Source organism: Suricata suricatta, chromosome 4 (genome assembly GCF_006229205.1).
Source record: "Suricata suricatta isolate VVHF042 chromosome 4, meerkat_22Aug2017_6uvM2_HiC, whole genome shotgun sequence".
Lineage (NCBI taxonomy): Eukaryota > Metazoa > Chordata > Mammalia > Carnivora > Herpestidae > Suricata > Suricata suricatta.
The window spans coordinates 71247045-71264868 of NC_043703.1; the positions used below are offsets into that span (position 1 = coordinate 71247045).

Below are 17824 nucleotides of genomic sequence, written 5' to 3' on the forward strand. Positions count from 1 at the left end.
TCACAGACTGGCATTTCACAGGTATAGAATTTATCCCAAACCCAGCTCCACAATCCCAAGAGTTCAGAACATCCACATATCAAAAAGTACTAAGTATCTACAGTGTGTCTTAAGGACAAGTTATACATACCTTAATCAGAGCAATGTAGGTGCTAGGGGAAAGTGAACAAATATTTAATGCTGACTATTTAGGTCAGAAGCTTGTATGTTTGAAATGAATCCTAAAAGAACAGTTTGCGGAGTCAAGACGGAGAAAAGGGCACAGCAATCAAAGCAATGTTGAAAGACAACATTCAAAGGCAGAGGCAGAAAGAGCATGGTGCCCAATAGTTCACTAGGTCTACAGCAGTGAGAGACATCAAGATACCTTTCTGAAAGATCTAGATTTTATTGTAATGACAAAAAACAGATGACAAAGATAAGAAACAAGATGAAATAATCAGTCAGGTAGTGGTTTAAAAGTAAGACCAGAAGCAGGAAACCAGAAAATATTAATCTACAATAGTAAGGGTCCAGATAAGAAATAAAGGTGGACACAAATTGTAACTCAGTAATGTTAAAAGTGAAGACAATTTCAGGGGAACCTCAATTAGTAGTAAGTCAGTTGGGGGTCTGACTCCTGATTTTAGCTCAGGTCATGATCTCACAGTTCATGGGATCAAGCCCTTTGTTGGGCTCCACACCGACAGCACCTGCTTGGGATTCTCTCTCAAAATCAATAAACTTAAAAAAAGTGTCTAGACAATTTCAAAGTATCCCAATCAACAGACCCTAGTGGCCAAATGATATGACAGATAAGGAAGATGGAAGAGGCAAGAAAAACTCACACGTTACACAACTGGGTGACATCAATAACCAAGAGAGACAGCATAGAGTTGTGAATGAGTGTGTACAGATGTGCGTGAATAAAAGGTTTAAAGAAAAAGATGTGATGTTCATTTTAGACATAACGAATTGTCATAGCATCATGCCATGTAGACAAAGATGTTGTGAAGAAGCTAGTATTTACAGTGAGTATAGAGGACAGAGAGGATTAAAAAAATAGACCTGGAAGTCAACTATGAGTAGTGAGTAGCTGAAGTCATGCAGATCCCCAAGGGGCGCGGTGTGGGGTAAATGAGAAAAGAGTCAAGGACAAGAGCTTAGAAGAGTTCCTGAGGCCAGGGCAACAGACAAGAGGTCCTCAAGACAGACTATTAAAGGACAATCTAGGAGCTAAAAGAACAAAATTTCAGAGAATGAGGAATGGTCTCAACAATGTAAATGCAGCAGGGAGAGATCAAGCAAGAACTGATATCTTTCGGTCACCTTATCAAAAAGTTTCAACAGAGTCATGACAGTGAACAGCAAAACAGGGGGACTGAGGGATGAATTAACAGTTAAAAAAAAAAGCAGCAACAATAAGTAAGAAGCATTTCTCAAATTGTATTGCGGTTTCTCAAACATACTGACCCTAGAACATTTCCTCATGTACCATTCCTTCCTCCTGGGATCCCAGAGCAAAAGAAACTTAAACATGGAATGTTCACAAACTATGAGGAAGAAATCACTGTCAAGTGAGAGACTGCCTATAACTGCAATGGGATAAGTAATAGAATAAATTGTTAGAGGGAATAAAGATAGACTCTCAAGTATATAATAAAAGAACACCTGTTTGTTTGAGATCGGAAGAAAAACAGGAAGAAAGGGTATGAATGAAAATGCTATACACAGGTCAAAAGCTGCCACATGAGAATTTCATTCTCATGACCTCTTTTTCCCTCCTCTGAAGTACCCAAATCACTTATTCAAAAGTAACAGATCAGAGGTGAGTAGGTGGGCAGTGTTAAAGGTTTGGAATAGCAGCTGTAAAGGAGAAGAGGTGGATCTGAGGTCAGAAAGCAGTATGTACATATTAATGTCATTTTAGCTGCGCCAGTCTAACAGTTCTAGAACTCTTCAAAGTCCTGAGGAACCCTGAGTAGAGAAAGGTTTAAGCTTCAAACTTATAAAAGTCCAACCCATTCCATGTAAAGCCCAAACGATTCCATCTCCTAGGGCCTAAAGTCTGGAAATCACCTGAAATAAACACTAAAACTCAGCAAGTAACTAAAAATTGAAGTATATCCAGTTTCCAAAACCTCTCTGGGATCTTAAAAGCACCTACTGTAACATGCAACTAGAATTCACAGGAGAACTTGTGGGCCAAAAGATTTAATAAGAGCATTCTTCTAATTAAATACTTCTTACAAGAAAGGCCATTTAATCAGACCACAAGGGGGATAAACGCCATGAAAAGTGATGTTCACAAGTATGAATATCACTAATACACCCATCGGTCTAACCATTCTCATCCATTTATATCACATTAGGGGTAAGGTAAAAAAAAAAAAAAAAAACAGTAACACTAATAATTTATGATCCATATCCTCACCATTTCCAAAGGTCAGAGACAAAATGAATATGATTTTATTTAATATGTCATTACTTTTAAGTAAATCTTAACCAGTAATACTTCGAGAAGTTTACAAAATCATGCACTTCCCATTCCTTAATTCAAGCTGACAGCTAATTCTTTTGTTTTAATATTTATTTATTTGAGTGAGTGAGTGAGAGAGAGAGAGAGAGAGAGAGAGAGAGCGCGCGCGCGTGCACAAGCAGGGGAGGGGCAAAGAAAGAGAGACAGAGGATCAGAACCGGGCTCCATGCCGACAGCAGGCCACGCTGACAGTTGTGAACCCAATGTGGGGTTCAAACTCATGAACCACGAGCTCATGACCCAAGTAGAAGTCGGACACTCATTGGACTGAGCCACCCAGGCTCCCTGACACCTAATTCTTATGGGAAAGATGAACACCCTTCCCAAAAAAAGCACTTTTAAACTAATTTTTAAAAATACTCAAGAGAATTAGTTAAAATGTGAGCCTCTCAGGAGCACTACCTCATTCTATATGTATATCATGATGTCACACACATCTGAGTATAACTGACAGCACCCTAAATAAGTATAAACAAAGATGAAGTTTAGAAATAATAAGGTGAAACTGGAGAAATGGAAATTTACTTAATATCTACCATGGGCTTGGAAATTTGAATCCTCATAATTCTACAAAATATTCCAATCCTAAACAATAGTATTTGAACTATATAATCACAGAACAAACAAAAAATTTTGAAATTCACATATAGATTTGTCAGAGAACTGGGTAATTATCCTAGGCAAAGATTAAGAAAAGATAAAAGAGAATTCACCCTCAAGTAAAATAAAGTATTGCTGATGTGGGGTCTCAGGTAACCTTCCACTTACCATCTGGTTGGTGTCTGGACTAAGATCGTGAGAAAAATACAAAACAGAGAAGCCCTGTGACTAAACCACAGTGTCAAGAAGTAAGACTACTGCCAGGCTCAGAAGAGAGAAAAATATCAAAAATACTTGGACAATGTTAAACTCTGGAGTTTAAAAAAAAAAATAGAAGATCCTGTAACATTTCAAAAGAAATCACTATCCTATGTTCTAATCAGTTCTATGATAATAAAACTAAGCAATAATAACATATGTTGGCTATATTTCCCAGAAAACCTATGATCAAATTTTTTAAATAGAAGTATTAGAATATGTTACCACAAATCGCATATATTGCCTAATAAAAGGAAATTAAACAGTAACCATTTAGAGACAAAATACATTAATGGTACAAAAATATTAGTAAATACATGCTCAGACTCAAATATTTACAGTACAGTGAGAAAAGGTAGAGAAATTTAATATAAAACTTAATATATATAAACTTAATATAAAACAGAATAGGCTAACTCTTAAACAACACCAAGTATTATAGAAACAGTTAAAAAAAAAACTTTCTTTGAAGTGCTTTAGCAAGTATTCACAGAGAAGGTAGTATTTGAGTTAACTCTTAAAGGAAAAAGGAGGAATGTTTTGTTTTCTTTTTCAGGTTTGGTTAAAACAGCACAAAATACAAAGATACAGACAAATGACAACATGAAAGATTCAAAATGATTAGAATTTAGTATGTGTGAATGGCTAAAGAGAGATAGCCCTAGATAAGTAAAACAGATCTGAAGGGATCTGACAAAAATTATTCAGAAGATACACTTAAAATTTATATAAACGATATGAGTAGTGTTAAAAAAAAAAGGAAAGAAGAGGAAAATAATTTTAAAGACTACAGATTAGAAACAAACAACATAGTAGAAAAATCTCAGATTTACAATTAAAATGACTTGGATTAGAATCCTATCTCTATCACTTATTAATAACAAGATTTTGGGAGGTGCCTTTCTGGCTCAGTTGGTGCAGTGTGTGACTCTTGATCTCAGGGTTGTGAGTTCGAGCCTCATGTTGGTGTAGAGATTACTTAAAAGAATAAAATCTTATCGAGTGGGAGAAGATACTTGCAAATGACATATCAGATAAAGGGTTAGCATCCAAAATCTACAAAGAACTTATCAAACTCAACACCCAAAAAACAAATACTCCAGTGAAGAAATGGGCAAAAGACATGAATAGACACTTCTCCAAAGAAGACATCTAGATGGCCAAAAGACACATGAAAAAATGCTCAACATCACTCATCATCAGGGAAATACAAGTCAAAACCACAATGAGATATCACCTTACACCTGTCAGAATGTCTAACATTAACAACTCAGGCAACAACGCAGAGAAAGAGGATCTCTTTTGTACTGCTGGTGGGAATGCAAACTCTCTGGAAAACAGTATGGAGGTTCCCTAGCTGTTGCACTACTAGGTATTTATCCAATGGATACAGGTGTGCTGTTTCGAAGGGGCACATGCACTCCAACGTTTATAGCAGCACTATCGACAACAGCCAAAGTATGGAAAGAGCCCAAATGTCCATCGATGGATGAATGGATAAAGAAGATATGGTGTATATACATATGTGTGTGTGTGTACATATACACATATATGTGTACATATACAGTATATATATTTGATTACTCAGCAATCAAAAAGAATGAAATCTTGCCATTTGCAACTACATGGATGGAACTAGAGGGTATTACACTAAGCAAAATTAGTCAGAGAAAGACAATTATCAAATGACTTCACTCATATGAGGACTTTAAGATACAAAACAGATGAACATAAGGGAAGGGTATCAAAAATAATATAAAAACAGGGAGGGGACAAAATATAAGAGACTCTTAAATGTGGAGAACAAACAGAGGGTTACTGGAGGGGTTGTTGGAGGAGGGACGGGCTAAAAGGGTAAGAGGTATTAAGGAATCTACTCCAGAAATCACTGTTGCACTATATGCTAACTTGGATATAAATTTTAAAAATAAATTTTTTTAAAAAACCTTTCATAAAAAAAGTAAGGTTTTTCTAAATTGCAACTTCCATTATTTGTCAATTGGGGATAATATGTCATTATTGTAGTATGGCCTTAATATGATGGCAAATAAATTGTTCAATGTATTATGTTTCAATTAATGAATAGCCTGACTTCAGTAGTTTCCTTCTTAGAATAAGTGGCAGAATGTGAGAGATGACAGAGAAGTCAATATATGTAGCTTCAGTGATGGGGAAGATGATGAAATCATTTACTAAAGAACCACAAAAGAATCCGTAGATTTGGAGAATAGAAAAATGTACTGAGTTTTAGACATGCCAAATTTGCAGTGAGAGTGAATTACAGATCTACATGCAAATAGCAGCACAAAAAATCTGGGTCTTTGTGGCGCCTGAGGGCCTCAGTTGGTTATGCATCCAACTTTGGCCCAGGTCATGATCTCTCAGTTCATGGGCTCCAGTCCCGCGTCAGGCTCTGTGCTGACAGCTTGAAGCCAGGAGCCCACTTCAAATTTGGTGTCTTCTTCTCTCACTGCTCCTTCCCTATTTGCACTCTGTCTCTCTCTCAAAAATATAAACATTAAAAAAAAATCTGGGTCTTGAACTCAGAAGACCATTCTATTAGAAATAAAATTTTAAGAGTTTTAAGCATACAAGGGAAAGCAAAAAACAAGTGAGCCAAGAAAAAGAGCTCCCAAGGAGCCAGGAAAGAAACAGAGTCAAGACTGCAAAGAGGAAAGAGTTTCAAAAATAAAGAGGTGGCCAGCAGTATTAAGTACTGGAAAAAAACTGCTATATTTGGTAATTAAGAAGATTGCTGACACTATTCTATAAGAGCAATTTCAGTGAAATTTTTGTAACGCCAAGTTGCAGATACTGAAGGAAAAAAATGGGTGGCCAAGACATCAGAGAAAAGAACAGAAACTATTCCAAGGATCCTCAAGTAGGAAGCCCACAAACAGAGTAATGGAGACCTGATGGGCATTATCAGTATTTCAAAGAGTCATATATAAAATAAATTTAGCCTCCACCAAGCCACAAAAAAACTAAGGAAAATATTAAGTATCTTTGATTCTAAGACAAGCATGTTTTATACTTATCCAGACATTTTTTTTTTGCATGTGTGTATTAGAATGAAAGCATGTATCACTATTTTACAAATGTTGTGTGTTTGGTAAACAGGCTCTCTCATATCATGAGATTCTTGGGGAAAATAAATTTAAAAAATTACTGAGAACTAAAAGATGGGGGATTATGGAGCTCTTGAAAGCAATCCAACACTGGAGAGATTAAATGCAATTATGAATAATTCTGGTGGAAACTTTCAGACTTCAGAGAAAGCTTCTGCTGCTGTTTGCTGGTTACCTTTTATTTTCACAAATGGAAAAACTTCTAAAGGTGTTAAAGGTTAAGACTAAGAAATCAATGTAAAGAGATGTTTCCTGATCCAGAAAGAAAGGTAATTAAATGTCACTGAGAATCAGATGGAAAAGTGAGGGAAAAGGACTAACCTTACAAATACTGCAGTTATGCAGAAGTTACAGTCCATGTCTATCTAGAAAACTATGTATGCACTCTCATCCAAAATAAAGTTCCTCCTCAGAAGTTCAATTAGCTAGCTAGATAATTAAACGAATCACAGCTCTAGTACATGAGAGGGAGTATCACATAGAGGTAAAGAGAAATTAACGTCTGACAGACATGGGTTAAAATGCCCGCTCCTCTACCGACCACTATTTAACCTTAATGTCTGTCACTCAGCTTTACTGAAGACGTTTCTTCACTAACAACAATATTTGTGTCACTGCTATCAGGAATACCAAAAGAGATGATAGATGTAAAGAGTTTACCACAGTTGCTGGCACAAGGTAACCATTTAAGAAACACAGCTACAATTCCTAAAAGGAAATATGATATATTTCTCTGACCTTCGACTTCAGAAGATCTAAGATTTAAAGGAAAGGAAACAAATGAAACAGGAAAAATTAATGTATCTGGCTATACGTTTTGTGTAAAATTTTTTATGTGAACAAATATAAAATGTTAAAGGGCATCATACAAAACCAAAAAATGGTAAAGAATGGATTTACATGAATTCACTTTCTTCACACAACAAAAAGATAAAAACCCCAATATAAAAAAAGAGAGACTGACAGTCTCTTTGCTCTGCAAACACACTAACAGGTACCCAATGTAGGAAGCCACAAATACAACAATGGACACTAAATGAGTATTTTTCAATACTTCAACGAATCACTGATACTGAAAGGTGTCACTGTCCTTCCAATGTTAGACCAAGCTAGTAAGGCATTCCTCGGGTCCTTAAAGGAAAAGAACTCTTTGAAGCATAAAATAATAGTATTTGAAATATGAGATTCAGAGAACATTGAAAGGTTTATCTATTATAACTGGTTTTAAGCAAAACTAAAGCATAGTTCTAGCGTACACTCTTATGTAACTTAATGATTTTTCAAGCTGTGCTATTAAGAGGCACCTCGAAACTGTCATTGGGACAAGATGGGCAGCAGAGGAGAGGTGGAGTGGCCACACTGTCTGCATTATCAGTGCCAGCTGCACCATCTGCATTATCAGTACCAGCTGCACCGCTGCATTATCAGTGCCAGCCCCACCGCTGCATTATCAGTGCCACCCGCACTGCTGCATTATCAGTGCCAGCTGCATCATCTGCATTATCAGTGCCAGCCCCACCGCTGCATTATCAGTGCCAGTCGTACCATCTGCATTATCAGTGCCAACCCCACCGCTGCATTATCAGTGCCAGCCGCACCACTGCATTATCAGTGCCAACCCCACCATCTGCGTTATCAGTGCCACCCACACTGCTGCATTATCAGTGTCACCCGCACCATCTGCATTATCAGTGCCAGCCCCACCGTCTGCAGGCCACTTGTCTCTACTCTTACATAGTTAGGGCATAATTTATTTTCAGACTTTCTTTTTAAAACTGAAAAGTAATCCTAACAATCAACATCAAATCTCTCTCCTATCAATCTCAAAGATAAAAATTCAGTGAACTATACTGCTATTCATAATTCACATATTCAAAACTCTCCAATGAAATTTGAAGTATACTATCATGTGGACCCTATCCCAACCACCCCTCACCCCCCACCCCACCCCCAGCCAGCCAAGTTTTCCTTATCTTTAGAAAATACTATGTAAATTTCATTTGGGCCAAATGCTATGTTTCACAATATTTTTGGAGTCACTTCTTTATTTCTATGCCCAAGGCAATACAGATATTGCTATGGAATTAATACCGAACAGACCAAAATACTGTGGAATCCCTTCACCACCACCACAAAGGTGGTGACAGAAATAAAACCAAGTGGTTTACTTTGCTATATGTTTTCTGTGTATGGTGTACGTATATGGGTTGACAGACTTTTGGCTAGCAATATATTAAAATACCCATGTATTCAGCAAGTTTGGGGAGAATGATATTCTACTTCTACCAAAACTGAAATTTTGATTAAAGGAGAATATAATTAATTATAATCCAAATTAAAATTGAATATAATTCAAACCTTACTTAAAAGCTAACCTTTGTTACAAAATCCATTTTCATTATTCAGCAATGATTAGGCAAAGACTGAAATGTACCTGCCACAACTCTGTAACAACATAGTATTGAAGTTGGTTTTAGAACCAACACTTAACAAGTTTGTTTACATACAATTTTTATTTAGTAGTAGAAATTGGTTAACGGGCCATTAACCTTACTTCAATGTTTAAAAAATCCACCTAAGGATATGAATAAGCCATCCAATCTTACACCCACCACCCCATACAGACACAGAAAGCAGCCAAGATATTCACTTTCAAAAAATGTCTAATAAAATTATTTTTACCTGTAAATTGTTTTCTGTGACTCTGTTCCACCAAACCATATTGATGGGTACTCCTGATTTACACCTGTCAGCAAGGCAGCCAATAGGGTTCTTTGCTTTTCGTGCCTTTGATCCCATCGGAACTAGCCTCTCCTCCAGCATCCCCAGGCGATACTTCCTTGGCTAGGAAAAAGAAGGAAAGACACCAGGCCACTCCTAACATCCCCCACACTAATCTAAACTAACATAACTAACACATAGAGGGTATCAGGAATGGTGGAATAGGAAACAAGTAAAATTTTAAGATACTCCCACTAGCGTCCCTATCACCACCCACCATTTCCCACCCCCACCCCCAATACACACCTCCAAAGTAACCCACAGTCCTAATAGGCTGAATGACAATGTGATACAAAGCAACAAATGTGTTAGAGATATACATTTATAATCCCATCTTAAACAGAAATTACCAGCAAAGTTACATGCTCTGCAAAATTTTTTCCACTGGCACTTACCTATTCTCACTGCAATATGAAGAAATGCTTCAAGGGCACAAAATACAAGTAAAAATATTCTTCAAACTCTATCTTTTTCTGCTCCCCATTTTGCTACCTTCTTTCCTACTGAGGAACTACAATCACTTAAAAGAAGCAGCTAATTCCTAGGAAATAGATTTGTTTTGAATTGATTTTTTTAATTCTTAAAATTCTATGCACATTAAAGTACAAGTCATTATGTCTGAAGTGGGCATTCAACTTAAGGTACTCAATGAAGTAATCTCAAAATTTTAACAAAATACAGGCATTTCATGGGTCTTATAAATACCAGTAAATGTGAACAGATTGATGTTGAACAGCTTGTCCAATAAAAACAGAAATTCATTGGCAAACACTGTAATAAAGTTAGTAAACAATCTTAATAGTAGTCGGCAGGGCTTTTTTATACATGAAAGTTAATGATAGTTTTCACCATCTTACCTCTCATATTTATAGCAAATTTGTACTAAATTACATCTTAAGAGAATTTGTATACTTTTTTTGTTATGTAATTTTTCCCTTTAAGGAATGCTGTGGTACATTCTTGGAAAGGTAACTAATTTAAGACCTGAAAAAAGAAAACCTAAGTTTACTTACTGTTCTGTCATAAGTCTGCTGAAGCAAATAGTTAAAATTAACTTTCTTCAGAAAATGTGTCAGAGCCAGACAAATACATAAAATATAATTGTGGCTAGTAGAGACAACCAATTTGAAGAAAACACTTGATTTCTAAATTTCAAAATAACCTTGCAAATAATGCCTATGGAAATTATTCAGGCAAATTAGATTCTAACTATAGAAATGGGCCTTTGCTAGCAGTCTTTGATTTAAGGAGAAAAAATTTAAACTTGCATAAGAAAGGCAACTAAACTACCCACCAACCCAATAATTATAGCTGTGAATAGTACTTCATGAGACTAAAATATTTCCACCTCTATGCAATCTTGTGCCAATTCAATTACCCTCTGTCTACATTACAAGCAACTTCTGTGGATGAGAATAAAAATGTACCCATCAGAACAATATTATAAATGAAGAAATTTTTTAAAGGAAATTATTTCCAGTAACATAGCTCACGACTGTTAAGATTCTGATATGCAGCAAAAATACTATCACCTTAATTAAGCTTTCACTAATTTTACATTTGTATTTTAAAAAATGTTTGGACTAAAGATTATCCTAATTATAAGAAAAGTTCAACACCACACAGTAAACAAAGTAATAACCTGTTAGATAGGATTTATACAAGGCACCTAAATTCCAGACTTATATTTCAAATTCAGACTTGCTTTCGAGCTGGTTATTACAATCAGTGCAATTTATTTTCTTATACAGTGTACTAAGCAACATAGAAAAAAAGTACTTAAATAAACCCAATGTAGCATTCTCCCTTCCCAACAGCTCTCATTCTGTTTCTTGTTTTTCCAAAAAGGAATTCATCACTTCTCTCCCCATCCCAACCCTCAAAAACCTATAATTAGCCTAACACCCTTCCTCTTGAATAGAAGAGATCCCCAAACACGTGCCATTATAGATTTAAGTTTCCTCAATAAATAGCCAGAGATTAAAATCTAATCCGAAAGTAAAACCTTCTGTGTGATATTGAATGAAAAGACCTAAAGTATGAATACCATTTAAATTATCATTAGATGCAACAGAAGACAAAATGACATCTGAAAAGGGATGGCAGCAATAGAAAGCACGAGGGTGAGGCGAAGAGACCACATATAGAAGTCTCACTGCATAGGACATAAATTATAGTAAAATCTCATCTGTAAGCTAATTCCCAAATTATCTTGACTATTATTCATCCCTGGAAGAAAACGTATTTTCAACTAAACATCTAAGAGATTTTTTTTTGTATCAGGAACTATTGTAAAATCTTGGAATACAGTGATGAATGAAACACAAATCTTTCCCTCAAAGAGAATATAATATAGTAACAGTCACGCACACACAACAGTTACTATGGTATAATAAATGCATATATAATTAAGGTACCAACAGGGCAGAGACAAAGGGTTCACAGTGAAGGCAAATGTCTGAGCAGTTCTGAAGGAGTTAAGTGTACCTTGATGGAAAGAGGGAAGGAGGGACGGAGGGAGAGAGATGTACTGTAGGCTAGAAAAAAATGTGTATGTAGAAGCAAACAGGCACTGTGGTGTTAAGGGAAAACCACAAGTATTCACTCTACCATTATAGTAGAGACCTAACCTTGAAGAGCAAAAGATGGGGCTTCAAAGCAATAAAAAAAAAAAAATTGTTCTACATCCCATGCCAAGGACTTTAGACTTCATTCCATGGGCAATGGGGAACTCTTGAAAGCTTCCAAATAAACATTAAACTGGCAACAGGCAGACGAACAGGGGGCTCCGGCAGTAATCCAGGGTAGGGATTCTCAGCCTCAGCATCACAGACCGTCTGCTGTGGAGGCAATCCTGGGCACTGACTCTTTGGCACTGCGCCATGTTTTGGCAGCATTCCTGGCCTCTCGCCTCTGGAAGCCAGTAGCCCCAGTCGCAGATGTGACAACCAAAAAGATCTTCAATGTGCCCTGAGAGCAAGAGGGCAAAACTGCCCCATGTGAGAACCACTGGTCTAGATGAAGGATGTGAACTTAAGAGAACTGAAGTGAATATGGAGCTAAGTAAGGCCTGGTTGGGAGAGACCCACTAGGTTAAAAACAACTACTGGTGACTCACTGAATGAAACTGGGGACTAAGGAAACTGGAGAAGTCAAATAGAAGATAAGGAAAAAAAGGAGGCAAACAAAATTTTATGGGAAATGTTTATGAATCCCTAAAGTTATTCCCCTAAAATTCTGAGTTCTGGAAGATCCAAATCCCTCCCCTCAAGAACAACAAAAGCCCTCCTCCCTTTCCTAGACCACTCTTAAGAATGCTGTTAGTCAAAAACCGGTTATGTCCATTGCTGATCCTCCATTCTTGATAGCCTTGCCCCTCCATGGAATTCTATTTACGGAATGGAAGTATTTTTAAGTGTCCTGTCTTAATCAGTAAATAACCAGCTTTTTTGCCCTACCTCCTCGTAAGTCCACATTATACATCAAAATTCCCAATCTCTTTCTGTTCCTGTGGGAAAATATCCTGATACTGTTCCTCCCTGTCTCCCTCTCTCTAGAGTTATACAATTTTTACTTTAAATTTCAAGATTCACTACAAGAGTGAATGCTTTTCTTCATTCTTCACAAAATCTAAATAAACAGTACGGTAAGAGTAAGTGAAAATAGTTTTACCTATTTTATTAGGCATTAAAAAAACACATTAGTCTTGAACAAAAGCATTCAAGGATCCTTTTGTATTCAAACCGTAACGAACCTATGAATCTCCTGCAAATGTTACTAAAATAAAAATTCTGCTTCAGTAGACCTAGAGTTAAGTCCGAGACTGAATTTCTAACAGGCTCCCTCGACTACTAGTACTGCTGGTCTGGTGAGCACAATTTGAGTAGTAAAGTTCTAGAGAATATTGCAGAAAAGAACTAGATAAAGAATAACTAATGGTCCAGACAGAAACGGAGGCTACTCCCAGAAATAAAAAGAGTTCAATAGAGTTTGACCTACTTACTTAGAGCCTTCAAGACCATTACTCACATACCCCACAGAATTTTTTAAATTCTGGCTCTTCAGAATTTCATAACCTAGTCCATAAAAGCCCTTTCCAATGGTTTAAGACTAAAGGAAGTCCTCCTTTGCACCTTTCAAATGAGCTAAGTCTCCACGTCAAAAGAAAGAATAGTAAAAGCTAATTTTTAGGACTCTGACTTCAAAAGCCTAAAACACACATTTTTATTCTTTCATTCACTCAACATTTCAACATAAGGCTCTCTGCTCTTCTTCCTAGAAATACAAAGCTAAAACCTAGTCTCTTCCCCTAAAAACACTCACACTCCAACCAAAGGAAAATCTATAAATACCACTGCATGTACAGAAAATGCAGTTACAGCCACCAAGTAACAGACCAAAGTTTCAGCACACAGCTCTGGCGCAGCCACAGAACAGCGACCCTTGAACAATGCCTCAGATCACATATTATGTGTCATTAACTAATTGGTAATAAGCCATAGACATCAAGCTGTTATTATATTACAAAAAGTTTCCAATACCTGGATTTTAAGAAACCCTTTTAAACATCAAAACCATTCACTATTTGTACTTCTAAAACAATGAGTGATGATTTTATTAGTCACAACATCTTCATGTAACTTAGAAAATGGGAGTTCGTGTATATATGAATTAACTCCATTCAGATAATGCTTAGTAAATGTATTAATTCGTTAGCTTTCACTATAATAATTCACCAACCTCCCTCCTGCCACTCCTGAGGGTCTCGGGTCCATTACTAATTACATATTTATTTGGAAATACCCTGCATTTCTTTTATAGCCTCTGCTAGAGGAACCTGGCTGGCTCAGTCACAAGAACATGTGCTTCTTGATCTCAGGGCCCTGAGTTCAACCCCCACATTAGGTGTAGAGTTTACTTAAATAAATAAAAATAAAACTTTAAAAACAAAACCTCTTCAGGGGCGCCTGGGTGGCTCAGTTGGTTAAGCGTCTGACTTCAGCTCAGGTCATGATCTTGCATTTTGGGAGTTCAAGCCCCAAGTCAGGCTCTGTGCTGATAGCTCAGAGCATAGAGCCTGCTTCAAATTCTGTGTGTCTATCTGCCCCTCACCCACTCACACTGTCGCTTCTCTCTCAAAAATAACTATTTTTTTAAAATTTTAAAATAAAACATAAACAAAACCTCTTCCAGCTCACAGTAGTTTTTCCTAAATTAATGAAATGTCCTAATATTTTAGCTTATTTGTAATTATGAGAAGTAAATATGAGATTATAATTGCATTCACAATTGGTGGTTAATCTAAACTCACTGGGACAAAATAGACCCCAAACTGATTAAAACCATTAGAGTTTTTTAAATCAAATAAATTAACTAATTTCCATAAAATCATCAAGACAGGGAACTGCCACTACCTAATTTACTATGTGGACTTTACAGGCTCCTACATGTAACTAATTTAGAATAGTAAATCCAGACCTAAAAACCACTGTAGCATGGGCTCCAATCATCTCCCCTATAGGTAAAAGACTTAAAAAAATCAAAAACAGAGTAAGCCAGCTTCAAAGACTATGCTGTGTTTTGTCCTGCCATTCATTATCATTAACTGTGGGCTATTTGTGAAAACATACTGGGTTCCTTAAGTTTTCATTCTTCAAATAGAAACAAGAGTAGAATGGAATGGGCAAGTGAGGCTACTAAAAACCAGACCCACTGTTAAAGATTCAGGGGCAGAAAAACATCTACAAATGAAAAAAGACCTTTTTATTTGTGGAGTCAATGTACAGAATAACAGGATGAAAACTGTGGATGCTAAAAACTGATCTAATGAATCAAATACAATAAAACAGAATTTACATACACACACATATTTTTAGGCTCCACTATGAGTCAGTCCCCCATTTTTATATGCATACATTGAAGGAAGCCTGCAAAGCAGTTATTACTTCTGTTCTAAAAACCTCCATATTATCTATGTATAGATACAGAAATAGATATATACATATAGATCTATAGAGCAAAGTTCGATGCCAATAAAAACAAAATCAGCTGAATACTTTTGCTAAGCAAGGCTACATTTAATTTCTAAAGAACTAGAACACCAAACTGCCACTTCTTTTATTCTTCTGGTTTAGAATGGAACGGAATATAAAATGTAGACAAATAAAATTCCATGCCTAAGTTATTTTAAGTGAATCTGAGGAAAGACTTTTTTTCTAAGCCTGAAATTTATTTCCACAAGAAACTATCAACTGTAATAATCTTAAAAGTCTTATAATGTATTTCAGTACTTTATTGAAACTAACCATCATGTCAAATGCCTAATCACTTATTAGCAAAAGGTTCCCTATTTATTGTACCCTTGGTTCAATCTTGAAATGAAGCAGAATATCCTCAAAAATGCTCTTTCCTATAAATGAACCTAAACTAAGGCAGTGGTTACTCAAAAGTAAGCGCGCACACATTCAGAAACAGATGAATACGTTTTACAATCAGAGAATCACAAGCAATAGAAGACTTGAACAACAACTACCAGGTGATAAGCACATGGCACCACGCCAAGCACTTTACACCCATTAATGTATTTAATACTCACAATTCTGTGAGACTGGCACAACCATAAAGCCAACTCCACCGATGAGAAAAGTAAGGCTTAGAAGAGGTTAAAATAACTCCCCTATAATCCCACAATTAATGTAAGGGTGGTCTCCAGAGTTTGCACTTTTCACTAGGATATTCTGTCTCCAATTTGAAGAAATCTGTTCCATATTCTATAATATTACTTAACATATTTCAATCTTAACATTATTCTAGCTAATCCTAGAACAGCCAAATACAAATTCCTAAGTGAATCAATCTCTGAATCTACCTGGCATGGGATCGAAAAGAAACAAGAGCTACAGAGGCTTCATTCAAAGAAATAATAAAATTAGCAACTCCCTCTCCCCATTTTCGAAATGCAGGGGAAAAAATCTTGGGAATTAAACACAGTTGGGGAGGGACGCATGGGTGGCTCAGTTTCTGACTTCAGCTCAGGTCATGATCTCACAGTTTGTGAGATCGACCCCACGTTGGACTCTGTGCTGACAGCTCAGAGCCTGGAGCCTGCTTTGGATTCTGTGTCTCCCAATCTCTCTGCTCCTCCTGTGCATGGGCGCATTCTCTCCCTCTCTCTCAAAAATAAATAAACATTTTAAAAATCAGAGTTGGCACAACTGCACAATTTGGGTCCAATTTAGCTAAAACTTAGGCTAGCATGTTTGTGGATGAGAATTCTAAACTCACCTTCACTAATTCATTACTGACCCCTAGATCATAGAGAACAGAGATGAACCACCAGTAATGCCAAGTTGTTAAGATCAGCTACTCCACTTTGTAAACACAATGACCAAGATCGAGTAAAAAGAAGCCAACCACATAATCTCAGAATGAGCTACTAGTTCCTAAATCCTGACAGTCAATGCACCATGGGGTTTTACCAAACCATTATTACTGGGTAAGAAGTAACTCAAAATGCCCAAAGCTAAAACAAGATAATGACTACAGCCAACAGTATTACACACTGTACATAAAAGTCAGGTTGTTGCAGTTTCATGTTTAAATATGGTATAAAGAGCCAAACATCAAACCACCACACACCTCTGGGGCGGGGAAAAACTTCCAAAACAAAAGTCTGCCATAAGATCTTGTATAACCCATTGGTAGAACAAAATTTCCTTGTGGTCATAAATTTGGAAGATTCTTTCTTGACTCAACAACAAAAGCCAAGTGGTCACTACCCACAGAGTACCAATTAAACTAACGTACTGAATGTAGTACATGGCTGAGCTCCTAATTTGTCACAACAAAATGTAATCTGTTCTTTCCAAAGCATCTTTATCTCAAGAAAATCCTGGAAGTCAGCCTGGACTACTCTTTATTTAGCAGGAAAGCATAATTAACTCTGTGGAACCTGAGTCCTTTTCTATAGGACTATCATATTCCTAAAAAAGTTCAAATCTAATGTTATTTGCATAGCACTAAAAAAAAAAAAAGATTGGAGATAAAAATCAATAGAAAAAAATGTCACATTTAAATCTAACAATTAAAATGCTGAGAAGATTAAGAACATATCCATTTGCTAGGGGAACATTAATTACAATAGATCATTAGCAATAAAAATGACAATACATTAAAATTACAAGAAAACATTGATAATCCCTTCAATATATAATCGCTGACTCAGCATATAGGAAGTTACAGTGTTACTTTAACAAAAATGAGCTTAATATTTTGTTCTTTTTAAATGCACTTAATAAGGGATAATCAGAGTGTGTGTGACATTTCAAAAGTGACAGCATAAATTACTTGTGAATTCAAGGCCAAAAACAAAATGTCAGAGACTGAAACATCCAATAGAAGAGGCTTAAATCTCTAACATTCAGAGCTTACAATGAATTTAAAAAGAAGAGCCTAACAGAAAAAACAAGCAAAGAACATTAAAGAAACACCAATGACCAATTAAGATATATGAGAAGTTCAACAGCACCAGTAATCAAAT

At 36.3% G+C, this 17824-nt stretch overlaps 1 protein-coding gene across 4 annotated transcripts in view; it reads right to left on the minus strand.

The window, feature by feature from the left end:
- Positions 1-17824, minus strand: part of PAN3 (poly(A) specific ribonuclease subunit PAN3) — a 130215-nt gene that overhangs the window by 83528 nt on the left and 28863 nt on the right. For 2 of the 4 annotated variants that reach the window (XM_029936908.1, XM_029936907.1), the window contains exon 5: positions 9187-9348. The exons of the other annotated variants lie outside the window; for them this stretch is intronic. In XM_029936908.1, the coding sequence (XP_029792768.1) occupies positions 9187-9348 (162 nt within the window). The remainder of the gene's footprint in view (positions 1-9186; positions 9349-17824) is intronic. 4 annotated transcript variants of the gene reach the window in all.